Source organism: Sarcophilus harrisii, chromosome 2 (assembly GCF_902635505.1).
Source record: "Sarcophilus harrisii chromosome 2, mSarHar1.11, whole genome shotgun sequence".
NCBI classification, from domain to species: Eukaryota; Metazoa; Chordata; class Mammalia; order Dasyuromorphia; family Dasyuridae; genus Sarcophilus; species Sarcophilus harrisii.
In genome coordinates this window covers 547,266,950-547,285,841 of record NC_045427.1, presented here as the reverse complement: position 1 = coordinate 547,285,841, position 18,892 = coordinate 547,266,950, and the positions used below count along the sequence as shown (strand labels likewise).

The following is an 18,892-nucleotide window of genomic DNA, read 5'->3' as shown; positions in this document are numbered from 1 at the left end:
GCGGTGACCACTTCCGGCCTCTGCCTGAGGGTCAAAGTGCAGGAAGTCCCCCCAGTTCCCGGCGCCCCCGCCCCCGCCCTTGAGTTGTGCCCGCCCCATTGGGGTGGAGGGAGCTCGGCCCTGCGGGGCCTGGAGAGCCTCCGGCCCTCGGCGCCCCCGGGGACGGCGGCGCCCTTTGCTCCGGGGCGGCCCCGCTCTGACCGCCGGTCGGTGAGGAGGTGGGCTGCGGGCCGCGAGATGGACGCTTTCACCCGCTTCACCAACCAGACTCAGGGCCGGGACCGGCTCTTCAGGTGAGTCTGGGTTCCGCCGTCCCGCAGACGCACCCGGGCCCCATCCCCGTCCTGCTAAAGGGCCCCCTCCTCCTTGGCAGAGTCCCGAGGCCTCCGGATGACCCGGCCAGGCTGGCGCCCCACTGCCCTGTGAACACACTTCTTTATGGACATGAAAAGTAGCGAGCTGGCGAAAAAACACTCCCTGGGGCCTCGGCTTGGATCCTTTTTGCCCAATTAAGGGTCAGGCTTTCAGCTAGTTCCGATAGAAGTAAGGAAGAGGTAGACGGAGACTAACCGACCAGCTCTAATTCTTTACAAGCGTGCGTCTTTTTTAAAAAGTAAAGCCCCTGCCCCCATAATCCCTTCCGAGCCGTCCTCATACAGAGGACCTGTTGTTTGTGCGCTTGTCTTTCAGCGTGGAACGCGGTGTACTTCTGGAAAATTCCTGATGCCGTTAATTAACACTTTAAAACCAGAAGCAGTGACGTTGTTTTTTGGTGGTTTTTCCCAGGGAAAGGGAACGCTGCACACTCCTGGAGGACTTTGCATAAAAAGGATTTGTTTGCTTTGGTTAGAAGGGAAACAACCCAAAGACATTTATTGTTAAATGTCCTAGGAAATAATTATAAACGTTTTATCCTGTACTTAGAAATGAGGTGCCCTTGTTAGTGTTTCCTATTTCCAGCTTTTAGTTAATGGGGTCATGGAGTTGTGACTTAGAGGTTATATAGCCTCTATTTTACAGATGAGGAAACTGAGACTCACAGCACCCAGTATGCTTCGCCCAAGGTCACACAGGGAAATAGGAGAGTAGGAATTTGAGCTTAGGTCTTCTGATTTGAGAGACAGTACTTATTTCATAGCACCACAGGATTTGACAATTCTGTGCTTATGGAGCATTAAGGCTATAAAGTTAAAAAGTACTTGACTGTGCCTCATAAAAATTTGGGTTGGTAGTTAGTATACCTCAAATTAAAATTCAGGCAGTTAAATTGACAGTTTTATTTGGCTATTTTTCTTTTTTTGTTAATACTCATGAATGTCTATAGTGAGCTTCACAATATATCAGAAATGCTACATTTCATTACACTTCAATAAAATATAAACATAAACATACAAAGGATGGCTATGCAGATGTTCATTGTTCATATCCTCTTCCAGATTCCTTCTATTATCATTTTGCAGAACTTTTGCAGAACATAAACAGTAGGAGCATACTTTCTTTAAAATGACAGGATTGTCTTTTTATCTTTAAACTTACTTTCAGGGAAAACGTCTTTTTTTTTTTTTTTATCTAAGTTGAGGCCAGCTGAGTTTCTATAGCTAGAGAACACATATACATACATGCATATATACATAAATACATTTACTCAACCATACAATTAAAAATCTATAATACCATAACTTCTTTTAGCCTTAGATATTGAAATATTTCCAACCTAATTTGTTAGTATATGTCAGGACTTAATTCTGTTTTTCATTTTTTTTTAACTGACTTAAATTTCTACAACATTCTTTTCATTTATCAATCTTTATAGCAATATCGTGCTTTTTAAAAATTGCATTAATATACTATAGTTTCTTTAGCTGTTTCTAATTAGCTGCAGGACATTTAGATCATTTAGGTGATTCAGATGAATTAGGTTGTTTGCTATTACAAATAACACAGTTATAAATATATTTGTACAACTAAATCTTTTTTTTCTGCTTCATTATTTCACTGTATTATACTCCCAGGAGTAGGGTTACCAAGGCAAATAATGTTAGGTGTTATAGATTGTTACATGGAAATAACATTCTTCTATTGAACTGAATATTAAAATAGTATTATATCCATTAAAGTAGATATCTACTTATATTTTATATCTTTTTCTTTATTAGTTTTAACTTTTCAAAAGCCACATATAAGAAATTCTCTCTTCTTTTATAATAAATAAAAGGCATTTTATTTTGCTTGGGCCTGTGATTTCATCAGTGGCAGAAACTCACTGGTGTGGGAACTTCCCAATACAAATCTGCAACATAGTTGGTGGATTTGTCAATAATTACAAAGCTGGTATGTTTTTAGAACTTTAACCTAGGTCTTCCTGATTCTAAGGTCAGTCTTTTCTAGTCATTATACTATGTTATACATAGTCTTATATGGGTCCTTTATATTGTATCTTGTCCTTTTTGTATATATAATTTAAACATGAGATGGCTTTTTGAGCTATTTCTCTCCTTGATCCACCTCCACTTTTATTTCCACCATTCATGTCAATAAAATGGCTGCTTTTTGCTGTTCGCTGGATCATATCAAAGTCTTTTGCCATCACCTTTGTGTTGCATTTTCATTACTTGTGCCACCCTTTGGCTTTATGGAGCTAGTGCAGAATATTCCCCTTATAAGTTCTGCTTCATAGAAATTATCCTCAGTACTTTGCCTTTAGCAATGTACCTTTCTCTTTTCCTCCTGATGAATTGTTTTGCTTATCTTGTAAATCATTTTCCTCACTTTTTTTTTTTTTCCATTCCAGAGCCATTCAATACACATGCATGTTGCTTAGATATTTATTAGAGCCTAAGGCTGATAGAAAGAAGGTGGTAATGAAGCTCAAGAAACTGGAATCTAGTGTGAGCACTGGCCGTAAATGTAAGTACCTTGTTCCTTGAGGAACAGAGCTTCCTAGTTTAGAATACTTGGCCTTAGAACCTTTGGTGTTCATATCACTTTCTGATCATAGTTTGCATTTGATAGTACTCGTCATAATATCCAGTATTGCTGACCTCATTTTGCAGATGAGGCAACTGAAAGAGACAAAAGAACTAAATGATTTAATAATAAAGGACCATCTGACAGGCATGATCCTGGGTTTTTTGATTTTATGCCATTTCTTCCCATGTAATTGGAACCAGTAGGGCCAATTCAGTGTGTTAGCTTATTTTTAACCTAAAATCATTGAAATGTTTTGACAAGTCAAGAAAGATAAACAACTTTTTCATATTTTGAGGGCTTTTAGGGGCTATATTCAGGCTCTATGAAGGAGTAGAACAATCACACTCTAATTTTCATCCTGCTCATGCCTTCCCACTACATGTTTCCTCTGAATTCCTATTTTCTTCTTCTTTTTACTTTTCACTTGAAGTGAATGATGGAGAGATGGGTAAATCTTTTTAGTTTTTTTTCCTGACTTAGCATGAAATAAGCAAGTTTTAAGTCAGCGTTTTACACCTGTTTTAAGTCATTGCAGAAAAAAATCCATTATTGTTTGTATGTTGTATCAGTGACAGGGAGGGCTAGAAGCAAGAATTGTTGATTCCTATACAAGTACTTTCTCCCTTTATTTCATGTTTAAGAGATCACTGTCAATTCTGAACAGGGGAATTACATATCAAAAATACTATTTTAGAGAGATTGGTCTGAAGAATAAAAGATCAAGAATGTTAAGGGAATAAATGAAAAAAGAAAAAAGCGAAGGAAGGTAGGCTAGTATTATCAGATCTCAAACCATATTACAAGACAATAATCATCAAAACAATTTGGTACTAAGAAATAGAATGGTAGATCTGTGGAATACTTAGGTACACAATACACAGTGATAAATGGCCATAGTAATCTAATGTTTTGTAAATCTTATGATCCATACTCTTTGGCTAAGAACTCACTGTTTGAGAGAAAACTGCTGTAAAAACCAGAGAGCAATTTGGCAGAAACAAGGTACAGACCAACATCTTATACTGTATATCAAATACATGATTTAGACGTAAAGGATAATATTATAAGGAAATTAGGGGAGAGTGGAAATTTTATCTCTAAGATTTATGGATAAGAGAAGAATTTATGATCAAAAGATTGAGAGTATCACAGGAAATAAAATGGGTAATTTTGGTTAAGTGAAAATTATACATTTTTGAACAAACAGATTCAATGTAGCCAGAAAATTGGAGAGAAGGGAATTTTTACATCAAATATCTCTGATAAAGACCTCATTTCTCAGATAGGGAACTGAGTTAAATTTGTAAAAAAGAAGAGCTATTCCTCAGTTGATAAATAACTAAAGAATATGAACAGGCAGTTTTCAAAAGAAGAAATTAAAGTTTTCAGTAGTCATATGAAAAGTGCTCTAAATCACTGTTACTTAAAGAAATGTCAATTAAAACAACTCTGAGGTATCACCTTACACAAATCAGATTGACTAACATGACAGGAAAATTATAAATGTTGGAGAGGATGTGGAGAAAATGACGCTACTGCACTGATGGCAAAATTATAAAACTGGTCCAACCAGTTCCATAAAACAATTTGGAATTATACCCAAAGAGCTCTAAAACTGTGCATACCCTTTGACCCAACAATATTCCTCTATAAGTCTGCATTCCAGAGAAACCAAAGAAAAAAGAAAAGGACTCATTTGTATAAAAATATTGAGCTCTTTTTTGTGGTGGCAAAAATTGGAAATTGAGAGAGTGACCATCATTTGGGGAATGGCTGAACAAGTTATAGCATATGATTGTGATAGAATATTATAATGACAAGCAGGATCATTTCAGAAAAAATCTGGAAAGATGTGAACTGAGGCAAAATCAGGAGAACATTATATACAGTAACACCAGTATTATAATGGTGATCAGATATGAAAGACTTAGCTATTCTAGTCAATACAATGGGTAAGACAAATCCAAAGGACTTATGATGAACGGACTCGCTTCCAGAGAGAGATCTGATAATTCTGAGTACAGATTAAAACATAATTTTTTTGTTTTCTTTTCTTTTTTTTTTTTTTGGCAACATGGCACATGGAATGTTTTGCTTTATTTCACATGTATAATTGATATATTGCTTGTTTTTTTCGGTGGGGATTGGGAGGAAAGGAGAGAATTTGGAAATCAAAAAATTTTTTTAAATGAATGCTATAAATAAATAGTAAGGGGGAAAAAAAGATCATTCTGTCAAAGGTATAAAAGATATATTGAAGGATCAAAACATAAGAAGCAAGTATCATAGTAATTAAATTGTAAAACTATAAAACAGCAACTCCCCTGAAGATTGTGGTAATTGCAGCAAAGTTAGAAGGAAAGATGAAAATAAGAAGAAAAAATTTTATAAGTTTCTCTGATACAGACCTCATTTCTCAGCTGAAAACTGAATCAGATTTATAAGAATTTGAGTCATTCTCCAATTGACAAATGATCAAAGGATATGAACAGGAAGTTTTCAGGAGGAGAAATCAAAACTGTAGTGATAAGAAAGAATGCTCTAAATCACTATTTATAGGAGAAATACAAATTAAGACAGTTTTGAGATAGCACTTCACATCTATCAGGTTGGTTAATGTGACAAAAGGAAAATGAAAATGTTGAAGGGAATATGAAAAAATTGGTACACTGATATGCTTTTGGTAGAATTGTGAACTGATCTAATCAATGATTTTGGAGAGCAATTTGGAACTATACCCAAGTTGCTGTAAGACTGTGCATACCCTTTGATCTAGTAATATCACTATTTGGTCTGTATCCCAAGGAGATCAAAGAAAAAGGAAAATAATCTGTGCAGAAATATTGATGGCAGCTCTTTTTGTGGTGATAGAGTTGGAAATTGAGGTAATGCTCGTCAAGTAGGGAATGTTTGTTCAAGTTGTGCTGTGTGATTGTTATGAAACACTATTGTACTATAAGAAATGATGGGCGGGATGGTTTCTGCAAAACCTGGGAAGACACATATAAACTGCTGCAAAGTGAAGTATGCAGAACTAGGAGAACATTTTATACAATAATAGCAATATTACATGATGATTAATTGTGAATGACTTAATTATTTTCCGCAATATAGTGATCGAAGACAATTCCAAAGGAACTATGAGAAAGAATGCTGTCCACTTATAGAGAAGGAATCAATGGAGTCTGAATACAAATTGAAGCATAATTTAAAAAATTTTTCTTTTTCTTGCATTTTTTTTGCAACATGGCTAATATAGAATTGTGTTTTTTATGATTTCACATGTATAATTGATATCACATTTCTTGCTTTAATGAATGAGGGAGAGTAGGAAGAAGAGAAAGATTTCAGAACTCAAAAATTGGGAAAAAAAAAAAAAAGAAGTTTGAGAGGGAAACAGTATTTCCTTATTCTTCCCCCTCCCAGCTGCTAGTGCCATCCTCCTCAAAGTCATCTTGTATTTATTTTTTTAAGGCATTTAATCTTTATATATGTTATCTCTCTCATATATTATAAGCTCCTTGAAGACTGGAGCTATTTCATTGCCTTTGTGTTCCCAGTGACTAGTACAAAGGTATTTAATAAATGCTTGTTGATTGGGAGAAAAAAAAAACATAGTAACTAAGGTTATGATAGTAGCGATTCAGCAAATTTCCATATAACCCACACATTGTAATCTTTATTGGTGAATGACCTTTGGAATGAGATATCCATTGGGGTGATATGAGATAGGCACAGAACAAAACAGTTTAAGGCTTATTTCATAATCATTCTAGCTACTTGTGTTATACTCTACAGAAGTTTTTTCCTCAATCAGGGTGCGGAATCCAAAAGGCCAATAAATTGAAGAAAAGTTAAATTATACCATAGTGATAACTTTCTCAGTAATTGTATTTTCCCATTTCAATGCTAATGAGAAGCAATGCTAAAACTCATGTTTTATTTTTGTTTTTGTTTTTTTTAATAGGGTTCAGACTAGGTAATGTGGTACATGCTGTCCAGGCAACTCAACAGAGCATCCATGTGTCTGATCTTGTGCCTCGATTCTGTCTAATCATAGCCAACATGAACCGTGTGATTTACTTTGTCTGTGACACTGTCCTTTGGGTGAGGAGTGTAGGACTCGTCTCTGACATCAACAAGGAGAAATGGCGAAAGTGGGCTGCACGTCATTACTACTATTCTCTCCTGCTGAACATTATCAGAGATGTGTATGAGATCTCCCTACAAATGGAGCAGGTTGCACAGGAAAAGGCAAAAAGAGAGAAATCAGTGCCCCAGAACCACCTAGGACCTTGTGTAGCTGATGAAGAAACAGAGTGGCTCCAGTCCTTTCTCCTTCTCTTGTTTCGATCTCTAAGGAAGCATCCGCCCTTGCTATTGGACACAGTGAAGAACCTCTGTGATATCCTGAATCCTTTGGACCAGCTTGATATTTATAAGTCTAATTCTGGAATCATTGGACTTGGAGGCCTCCTGTCCTCCATAGTAGGTATGGTAACAGTGGCTTATCCCCAGATGAGATTAAGGACTTGTTAAAGTTCTTTTGTGTTGGGTAGTAACAGCTGTTTGGAAAGGTGACCCTCTGAGTGCGATGGGCACTTTGCTTATGACTGAAAAATGTCATACTCAAATGTGTTTAAATCAGTTTTTCACAAAAGTGCTTAATTCCCTAAGCTTTTGTGGGAAGATGCACTATATGTGTATGTATTCCTTTGTATCCCTTTCTCCACGGCACACACAAAAAAAGTTCAGAAGTGGTTTCTGAGCCTACCTAGAAGGGTTGTTGTGAGGATCCAATGAGATGATATTTTTAAAAGACATATCATAGCGCCTGGCACATAGTAGATCCATATTAATGCTTATTTCTTTCCCTTTTCCTTCTCCCACTATTGAGTGGGAACTGAGTTTACAATCCTTAAATCCTCTACCCTCCCCATCTGAGGTATAAATTTTTTCCATGTAATAAAGATTTTGAGTAGTATATCTGATGTGTAAGAACTAATGAGAGTATAGGGAGATATTGATGAAGCTTTTAGTATACTTTGCTTTTTTTTATTTCTGGAAATTATTTCTTCTACCCCACAACAAGTAGAGTAAATCTTATTTATTAAGTATAGACATCCTTCAAAGCATGAATTCACAACAGCCATGTCTAAGGTGTCTAATTTAATGCTAGGTTCCATAATCTGATGATTATTTTGTCTACAAATAACTGCTTTCATAAAATCAAAGTCTATTAATATAGAAGCTGAGTACAGATGAGCCACACAGTTTTCTATGATAATCAGGTTTTCAGATTTATGGTGTGGGGATGTAGTTTATTTCTGAATAAAGTGGTAAAGAAAGAAAGAAAGAGAAATCTAAATTAAAAAGCATAATTTACTATGATCATATTTGGAATATTGAGTTATAGTGAGAAGCAAGTTTTGATGGCATATGCTCATTCTTTAGTAGCCATCTTTCTCAGGGCCTTAAGTCATTGATGAATATATACTAGTTCTGCTCTTGATAGGTATCACATGATGGAAGTAATACATCATTAGTTAAGGAATTGGTAAGTGGTTTAATGCAGTAGTCTAGTTTGATCTTTTTAGTGGTTCTCAAAAACAAATGTTTAATAAGCCATATGTAATTCAGCTTCTGAAAGAAATTTGACTCCTTTTCTTGAAGACCATATTCAAGTATATGACTTAATTCCATTTTTAGGCAAGGGATCAGATATGGAAGAGACTGAATTTGAGAATTTTTTAAGTAAAATGAAAAATATCAGGTCAAAACAAATTTTCTCAATAATCTTATTTTTATATCATGAAGCTCAATTGTAATGTAAATTAATTATGACAAATAAATTGTTGAATCTATTTGAATTCTTGTGTTTTTTGTATGTATTTGGAAGATAACATAGGAAGGTGAAAGTAAGGGAGATAAGCCAAAGCTTGATGAGATCATTGTCCATAGGAAGAACCTGATCTTGGAAATCAACCTCAATTAAGTCAGGAGAAACTCTGAAGTTCACTTTATAAGGTTGATGAAATGATATAATTAACTTAGGTAAGATTGAGAAAAGCATTGTCTCCCTAGAATTAGTGTTATAGCTAATAATATCTGGGATCCTGAAATAAGAAAGTTGCTCTTCCCAAAAAGGTTCTGGGACCTGTAGATCTACTCAAGGGCTATCTTAAAATAGGTAAAGAGCTGGTACTTTCAATCTTCTATGGGGCAGGGTAGGGAGAAAATAAGTTCTTTCACAACTTTAGATGCTTTCCAGGACCTTTTACCCAGCTTTACCTCTCACTTACATTCTGAATTCTAAGCTCCAAAGGGCAAAAAAAAACCTAGCTCCCTCTGCAGAGCTAAAATTTTACAAATTGAGCCCTATGTTCCCTCTGGCCTCATGCCAAACACTTATAAACTGACCTCTGTTCCCGACTGGTTGCAGAATCTAACCTTATTAAGAATTTGTCCTGAAGCTGGGAGTGTGATCAGAGGGCATCTCCTACATTCTTGGTTTTTTTTGTTTTTTTTTTTTTAATAATTATAACTTTTTATTGACAAAACGCATGCCAGGATAATTTTTTACAACATTATCCCTTGCACTCATTTCTGTTCCGATTTTTCTCCTCCCTCCTTCCATCCCCTCCCCCGGATGGCAAACAGTTCTATACATGTTAAATATATCACCATATATCCTAAATACAATATATGTGTGCAGAACTGAACAGTTTTCTTGTTGCACAGGGAGAATTGGATTGAGAAGGTAAAAATAGCCCGGGAAGGAGAACAAAAATGCAAGTAGTTTACATTCATTTCCCAGTGTTCTTTCTTTGGGTGTAGCTGCTTCTGTCCATCCTTGATCAATTGAAACTGAGTTAGATCTTCTCTTTGTCGAAGAAATCCACTTCCATCAGAATACATCCTCATACACTATCGTTGTTGAGGTATATAATGATCTGGTTCTGCTCATTTCACTTAGCATCAGTTCATGTAAGTCTCGCCAATCCTCTCTATATTCATCCTGCTGGTCATTTCTTACAGAATAATGATATTCCATCACATTCATATGCCACAATTTACCCATTCTCCAATTGATGGGCATCCATTCATTTTCCAGTTTCTAGCCACTATAAAGAGAGCTGCCACAAACATTTTGGCACATACCCTTTTCCTTCTTTAGTATCTCTGGGGTATAAGCCCAGTAGTAGCACTGCTGGGTCAAAGGGTATGCACAATTTGATAACTTTTTGGGCATAGTTCCAAATTGCTCTCCAGAATGGTTGGATTCGTTCACAACTCCACCAACAATGCATCAGTGTCCCGGTTTTCCCACATCCCCTCCAACACTCATCATTATTTTTTCCTGTCATCTTAGCCAATCTGACAGGTGTGTAGTGGTATCTCAGAGATGTCTTAATTTGCATTTCTCTGATCAATAGTGATTTGGAACACTCTTTCATATGAGTCATCTCCTATATTATTTCATAGTTTTATAAACCAAGGATTTAAAAAACTCTTTAGCAGATAACTATAAACTTTGTACTTAAGGCTCTAGGTAGAAGGTCAGCTACTTAAGTTTTCTCTGTCTTCTTACCTGTTTGCCACCACCATTAAACCTGTCACAAGTCACTGAGGTTTGGACAGTCTGGCATATGTGAGATAATTATATTCCTGTTAATAGCAAGGAAAATAAATTTTTATCCTGTCCCAACTTCTCAATCAGGATATAAGCCTAAAGCTGAGTATTTATGTACCTTCCTGTGAATTTAACCTTCCTGTTTGTCTCTCTAGGGCCTACCCAATATTAACTCCTCAGCACTATTATGTTTGCTTTGCCCTCTTATGTAAAGAGAGATGGATAAGTATATTCTTATTTGTCTGCTCTCTATTGTTTGTAGAATAAACTTCTCCAGGCCTGGAAAAAAATTGTCCCTCCTGCATTATACTTTGGGAACATTTTATGATGTAAAAATTACCTGGTGAATTAAGTCCAGCAAAATACATTACAGAGCAGAATAGAGACATAAATTGGATAAGTTTAGTGCTAAATGTTGTGTTTAAAGTCCCTTCTCTACTGAGTAGCTTAGTTTCATATTCATAAGCAAGGGTAATTAAGGTAAACTCATGAGATCATCTCAGGGAATTCACCTGTCAAAATATCCAGCCTCAAGGTTTCCTCTTAGGAGCAACTGAAAGAAATTGCAAGAATTGGATTGGTCATCTGGAAATTGGCACACTGATAGCACTTTTTGTGGAAAGGGAACTAAATTAGGAAATAAGGGTTTAAGAGATATTGACATCATTCAGAGACCCAGACTTCAGAAAGTATGGGGTATGCTTCAGAATATTTGTTGCCCAAGAATTGGAAATTGAAGAAATATCCATCAATTGAGGAATGGCTAAACAAATTGTAGTAGATGATTATAATGGAATACTATTATAAGAAATGATAAGCAGGAAGATTTCAGAAAAACCTGCACAGACTTAAATAAACTGATTTTGAGTGAAGTGAGTAGAACCAAAAGACCATTGTACACAGTAAAAGCAATACTATCCAATGATGAGCTGTGGCAGATTTAGCTTTTCTCAGCAATTCTATGATCCAAGACAAGTCCAAGAAACTTGTGATGGAAAATGCTGACCATATCAAGAGAAAGAACTATGGAGTCTGAGTGCAGGTTGAAACATTATTTTCACTTTGGGGATTTTTTTCTTGTGGTTTTTCCCTTTTGTTCTGAGCCTTCTTTCACAACATTACTAATATGGGAATATGTTTAACATGATTGTATATGTATAACTTATATCAGATTGCTTGCTATCTTGGTAGGGGGAAGGAAGAAGGGAAAAAAATTTGAAGCTCAAAATCTTACAAAGATAAATGTAAACTATATATGTAATTGGAAAAAAAATAAAATATTATTAAGTTAAAAAAAAAAAAAGAATATTTGTTCATCTTCACTTTCAAAGCCTGGAATAGCATTTTCTCTAAAGCTGGATCTCCTTCAACTCTAGGAACCACCCCCTTAGTTATCCAATCATCCGTGTCAGTTAGGATTTGTCCAGGGGGACCATTGGTCAAATTACCATGGTAGCCAACTGACACACCTCCTTTGTCTCCTCTTTCCTTTGGTTGAGAAGTGATTAGATCTTCTCAAGATTTGACTCCTCGGAGTTACTGGAGATAATATTGCCTAAGAAGTTGTTCACCCTGCAAATTCTGCTGGGTAACTGATCCAGTGCAGGGTAACTAGTCAGGTGGAGTGAGGTGGAGGGGGAGCAAGTAGTAAAGTCTGCTAGGAGGGCATCTATTTTATTTGTACTGCTTCCATTGTTCAGGAGGAACAGAGCTAGTGGTAAGTGCTCTTGGGAAATTGTTGGGTGTCATGATAGCTCTTGAGATTGTAACAGGAGGAGGGCACTAATTGTGAAGTAATTGGGATTTTGACAGGGACTTTTAGCTTTTGGTTGCAAGTATGTCAGGTACAATGGAGCAAGGCAAATACCTCTCCATTCTGCCTTCCTTCAGGAGGATGACTCAGTTGGTTTCCAAAGGAACTTTAAGATGATGTCTTGGTCTGTAGAAAGAAGAATCCAGTATCTTTTATATTAAACCTAAAGCAGAGTCTTACCTCATTTTCTTTCTTTCCTCCTAGTTTTACTAACAGACAACAGCTTTGCTAATGCCCCTTATTTCTTCTCTGATCTCCCTGGGCCTTTGGCTTTGTGCTGTGTTTACCAGCTGCAGCCTATCACTGACTAGTAGAAGCTTTGCTCTTGAGATATATGGAAGGATTGAATTTAACCTCTGCAGTAGTTTTGTGCGATATTTCCTAGTCCAGGAACTAGAGTCTTCAACCACCCACTGTGATGGCTATCCCCAGAACCTCAGGTATTGAGGAAGATTGATCTTGGGAATATAGAGATAGACACTAAAAGTCATGGAATCCTCTGCTTTACAGACTGAAGTATTAAGATGGCTGTTGACAGGAGCCGGACCACGATGGATGGAAACCACCCAGTAAGTTGTGTATATTTGAGGCAATTAATGGGAACCTATGGGTGGGGAAATAGAGTAAGCAGGGTGTGTAGTTTTAGGGATTCAATAACAGAATATACCTAGATTTGAATGGATTTCTGCAAGATACTTAAGGAAGGTGATGGAAAAATACTAGCTGAAAATACGCTTAAAAAAAAAATCATTCTACAATTATATTAGTAATCATAGAAAAAAAAAGTTTTAAAAATAGGATTATGGGACTTTACAACTAGAAGGAATCCTAGAGATCATCATCTTCATTTTACAGATGAGAAAGTGATATCCACAAAAGTGAAAATAACTTGTTGAAGCAGAGTAAGTTAGATTTTGAGCTTAGCTTCAAGTCTTTTTCTACTATACTACAATATAGCTAATGTTAAGTGATTTAATGTATCACAAGATTTAAGTATCTTTAAAATATCTCTGAATTTCTGTTACATGAAATATTTCAGCATCATAAGAATGTGTGCCAGTGACCAGTATGATCTTTGATTCAGACTCACTTCATGTCATGTCGTTTGTGGAATTCAAAATTATGTCCCTGAAATAATACTCTTCCTTATGCTAAAGTTAGCTCTAAAATACTTTGTGCTACAGTAATTCTTATAATTGCTACAAAGAATCATAGATTGAAGGGATCTGAAGACACTTGGGCCAGCAAGGCCTTAGTCTCAATTAGGTAAACATGAAGCCATTCAGAATAGGAGGTCTTACCCTCTTAGCACCACTTTATATTTTGACTCTTTCACAAATGATTCCTCTCAGCTGTGTCCAAAATTTCTGTATAAGGTATCCCAGATAGTGTTTTCTTGCTTATATCCATATTATTTTCTAGTTTCAGATTTACCCCAGGGAGAGGGAGCTACTTTTCTTTTTAGTTCACTCTATTCTATAAATGCTTAGGATATTTTTGTCATAAATTATTTGGTAATTAGTCATCTAACATATCTCCTTGACAGATAAATTTTTTCTTTCTAGATCAGGAAAATACAGAAAGTTCATGTTAATCTCTTAAACCCAAAATATAGTTGCTTGCCCTCTTTTAATTTGCATTCTCTTACTGTGTCTAAGGTTCCTGAACTCAGGTTGCTTGAAAAAATAACTTTATCACTATGTGTTTTAACATTATTGTGGTCATGTTTTGAACAAAAAGAACAAATTGTGACAAAGAAGCCTATATGTATGACTATGAGAGTTTGTCTCAAGCCCATGAAAATCATAATATTTCTCCAAAGACTTAGAACAATTCTTCCTAGTTGAGAAACAGAGATGCAAAAGCATCAGAATCAAATTCAGTAAAAAGGAAAAAAGAAAACCCATTAAATATGCAGTATAAGGAAAGGTGTTTCTTTTCCATTTGCGTATTATTCATAACAAGAAAGGGATTTGCCATTCTTGGATATCTAACTAACCAACCTTGGTGATTGGTTTGTTGGATTAGTGTGTAAAAGATATTCTAGTGTTAAGGATCCTGTGTTCCGAACACCCTCAGATCTCTGTAATCTGAACCTGATTCTTCTTCCTGGGTCTGTTCTCTTTCACCATCATAAAAGGTAACTCAATACTACTATTATAACTTTATATTGATGAAAGGATTACTCTTCATCATCAAATGCCCTCTAGTACTTAGTGATACTTAGATACAGAGATTAATCAAAGACATTCTATTACCATTGAAATTCACTTTTTGAGTCCAACATCTCTGAGTTTATGATTATGCTAATATGTTCTCTTCCACTACTATGCTTTTAAGAGTTTGAACAAAGACATAGGGCTAAGTGCTTTCATTTTCCTGAATGTTAGGCATATGGAGGAACCAAGAGTATGAGGCAAAATTGTATTATCAACTAGATGGTACAGTCATTTGCAGTTTTTTAAAACATCTTTTTCTTAACTTGTCCTGATTTTCAAAATAGGAAAAAGAATAGATTCTGGAACTACAAACTGGTAAGCTTGGTACAATTTTAACAAAATTAAACATTTTTGTGAACATTTAGAAAAGATTAAACTGATTACTAGAAGCTAGCATAGATTCCCTGAAAACAAATCATGTCAAATTAACTTCTTTCAATTGATAAGGTTAATTGTCAGTAGTTCAGGGATATGCAAGAGATTTTAGATACATGTAGATAAAATAGTTACATGTAGATAAGATAGATCATGTGTTGTTAACTAGATTCACAGATAACTTAACCAAGGAACCTCAGGAACATAGTAGCTGGATTAACTTGGAATGAAATTTCTAGTGAGTGCCACGGCTCTTTGCCCTTCATCCAGCACCATTTAGCATTTTGGAAGTAACTATATAATTCACATGTGGCATAAATCTGAAAAGGATAGTTTATTTTGAATCTCGATTCAGTTTTTTTTATTGTATTAACTCCCAGGTTGGAAAACTAACTAAACCCAACAAAATTATATTTAACAAGTAACACATATAAAGTCTCATATTTAGATTCACAAAATTATTGTGAATAATATATAGGGAAGTATAGGGAAGATCTAGCCTGCCAGTAATTCATTTGGAAAAGATATAGAGATTTCTGCTATCCACAAGCTGAACATGAGCCCACAGCTCTGACAAACCAGAGAGAAACAGGATAGTGAAGGATCTAAAACTGATGTCATATTAGGAAATGAGATGTTTGACCTGAAGAAGTAAAAAGATGAAAGGGAGATATGATACCTTTCTTCAGTTATTGGAAGAACTGTCAAATAAAGGAAGGAGTAGGTATTCTATGTTATTCAGAGGGCATTACTATTGGGAATAGATAGTAGTTAATAGTGAAAAAATTTCCGCATACATAAGAACTTTTTAGTACATTAGTTAGAAACATCTAATTGTGGAAGGTCTGCCTCATTAAGTAGTAAACTCCCAATTATTAGATGTACACAAGCTACAGATGATTGACTATCTTATTATTTTGTAGATGGAATTCTTGAATTGGTTGGGAAGTTGGACTAGATAGCCTCTAAGGTATTTTCTAACTCTTAAGTTTCCATTTTTTCTCTAAACTAAATTTATGTGCACTGAAGTTCAAACAACTTCAACTGTGACATCAAAAAGTTCAAAAAAATGTTTAGAACACCAGATGTGATGAAATGAAACAGACAAAATACTTCTGGATAATTTAAGGCAAGAGAGTTTGCTAGTAGATTGGAAAATTGTGTGTTGTTCATCATGGAATGCTTTCTGGAAAAGATGTACTTTTATTTCAATTGGAATGAGGGAAAATACATATATCCATATATATATATGAGAGAGAGAGAGAGAGAGAGCGCAAGCGCGAGCGCGTGTTTGGTTACTTAACGAAAAGAGGTTGGCTTTTGCTGAAAACCTGGACTGTAACTAATAGGTCCTTTACATTGATGTGTACCATCTTACTTTCTCTACCCATGCCCTTCCTACATGTAAAGAGTGTAATGTCTAGAGGCCTTGGCAGAATACATTTTCTTGATTCTGACAGTGACTCTTTACTTCTACCTTTGCACGGTCAGGATACCCGCAGCCGTTAAAGTTAATAACTCATTGGGCAGCCAGTGTCTCTAATACTGGTAAATGCTAGAAGTGATGTTTTTGGTAAACAGGCAGGATTTTTGTTTGCTGGGTTCCTTTTAATCCTTTTAATCTTTCCTTTAAGTGCATGCCTAAATTGGGTTAACGCAATCTTATGTAAGGAAAAGGTGAATATAAGGTTCTGGTGACAGAAATGGCAGGGTGGTTAGAGGGAAAGAGGAAGAAAGAGGAGGAAAATGATGAAATTGATGCTTCCTTTTTTTTTAATTATAGCTTTTTATTGACAGGATATATGCATGGGTAATTTTTCAACACTAACCCTTGCAAACACTTCTAATCCAACCTTTCCCTTCCTTCCCTTCACCCCCTCCCCTAGATGGCAGGCAGTTTCACACATGTTAAACATGTTAAAATGTATCTTAAGTACAATATATGTGTACATATTTATATAGTTCTCTTGTTGCACAAGAAAAATTGGATTTAGAAAGGTAAAAATAACCTGGGAAGAAAAATAAAAATTCAAGCTAACAATAACAGAAAGAGTGTAAATACTATGTTGTGGGCCATACTTATTTCCCAGTGTTCTTTCGCTGGGTGTAGCTGGTTCTGTTTATCACTGATCAATTAGAATTTAATTGGATCCTCTTATTGCCGAAGATAGCCACTTCCATCAGACTTGATCCTCATATAGTATTGTTGTTGAAGTGTATAATCTCCTGGTTCTGCTCATTTCACTTAGTATCAATTCATGTAAGTCTCTCCAAGCCTCTCTCTATTCATCCTGCTAGTCATTCCTTATACAACAATATTCCATAACACTCATATACCACAATTTACTCAGCCATTCTTCAATTGATGGGCATCCATTAAATTTCCAGTTTCTAGCCATTACGAAAAGGGCTGCCACAAACATTTTGGTACATACAGGTCCCTTTCCCTTCTTTAAGATCTCTTTGGGATATAAGTCCAGTAGTAACATTGCTGGATTAAAGGGTATGCACAGTTTGATAACTTTTTGAACATAGTTCCAAATTGCTCTCCAAAATGGTTGGATTCATTCATAATTCCACCAACAATGCATCAGTGTCCCAGTTTTCTCTTATCCCCTCCAACATTCGTCATTATCTTTTTCTGTCATCTTAACCAATCTGACAGGTATGTAGTGGTATCTCAGTTGTCTTAATTTGCATTTCTCTGATCAATAATGATTTGGAACACCTTTTCATATGAGTAAAAATAGTTTCAATTTCATCATCTGAAAATTGTTTGTTCATATCTTTTGACCATTTATCAATTGGAGAATGTCTTGATTTCTTGTAAATTAAAGCCAATTCTCTATATATTTTGGAGGTGAGGCCTTTTTCAGAATCTTTAACTGTAAAAATGTTTTCCCAGTTTGTTGCTCCCTTCTAATCTTGTCTGCATTAGTTTTGTTTGTACAAAAGCTTTTTAACTTGATATAATAAAAATTATCTATTTTGTGATTAATAATGATATCTAGTTCTTCTTTGGTCACAAATCCCTTCTTCCTCCACAGGTCTAAGAGGTAAACTATCCTATGTTCTTCTAATTTATTTATAATCTCATTCTTTATGCCTAAATCATGAACCCATTTTGATCTTATCTTGGTGTATGGTGTTAAGTGTGGGTCCATAATGCTTCCTTTTCTTATTAGGAGCAAGAAAATGTTCTTCAGAGAGTCTTTCAGCTGCCTGTGGTAAGTGGCACCTGTGAGTGTTTCCAAAAGACCTACACCAGCACCAAGGAAGCCCATCCTCTTGTGGCTTCTGTATGTAATGCCTATGAGAAAGGTGTACAAGGAGCCAGCAACCTAGCTGCATGGAGCATGGAGCCTGTGGTCCGACGGCTGTCAACACAATGTGAGTTGCAGGAACTTGGAACTATTTGTCTGTCTGACTTTCCTTAGCCCTCAGAGAGTCCTTTATTTCTACTGACATTTTCACTAAGGTATTGAAATTGTTTTGGAAGGCTGGTATGGGAAGAGACCTAAACATACTGTTATAGTAGAAGATGCTAGTAAAAGGCAAACTACTAAATAAAGTAAAATATCCATTGAGAGCAATGAGGCAACGTAATCTGGCATAGATTCAGAGTCTATAGTTCCAGCTCTAGAAAATTCAGAAGTTATTAAATGAGTATTGAAGAGTCCACTGTTCTCTCTATATTGAACAAAATTTTCACTTAGATTTCAGCTGGTCCAGCATCTCCACTCTCTTAAGGAGAGGTGTATCTCAGAGACCTCCAGAGGTTGACAGTAAGAAGAGAGCACACTTAAAGACCTTGGCCCTGGGTCCAAGCCTTTATGATCTTATTTAAGATTTTAAGCAAAATGTAACTGAAATTTTAGAATA

The 18,892-nt window shown here is 35.9% G+C and overlaps 2 protein-coding genes across 5 annotated transcripts in view; both read left to right on the top strand.

Moving 5' to 3' along the window:
* The first annotated feature begins 77 nt into the window (after positions 1–77).
* On the top strand, positions 78–8,840 carry PEX11A (peroxisomal biogenesis factor 11 alpha). 2 transcript variants are annotated; one of them, XM_012542298.3, is made up of 3 exons: positions 78–293; positions 2,792–2,907; positions 6,938–8,840. In XM_012542298.3, the coding sequence occupies exons 1-3, from the start codon at positions 238–240 to the stop codon at positions 7,507–7,509; spliced, it is 744 nt and encodes a 247-aa protein (XP_012397752.1). In that variant the 5' UTR covers positions 78–237; the 3' UTR covers positions 7,510–8,840. The 2 variants fall into 2 exon arrangements, with proteins under 2 accessions (XP_012397752.1, XP_012397760.1); XM_012542306.3 differs by lacking the exon at positions 2,792–2,907 and having other exon boundaries at positions 80–293.
* Positions 7,378–18,892, top strand: part of PLIN1 (perilipin 1) — a 23,976-nt gene continuing 12,461 nt past the window's right edge. Inside the window, exons 1-3 of one of the 3 annotated variants that reach the window (XM_031955592.1) lie at positions 7,378–7,462; positions 12,927–12,985; positions 18,196–18,400. In XM_031955592.1, coding sequence (XP_031811452.1) covers positions 12,941–12,985; positions 18,196–18,400 — 250 coding nt within the window. In that variant the 5' untranslated portion in view covers positions 7,378–7,462; positions 12,927–12,940. Of the gene's footprint in view, positions 7,463–12,063; positions 12,321–12,926; positions 12,986–18,195; positions 18,401–18,892 lie in introns of those variants that run through there. The other 2 variants (XM_023496963.2, XM_012542376.3) reach the window with 2 other exon arrangements.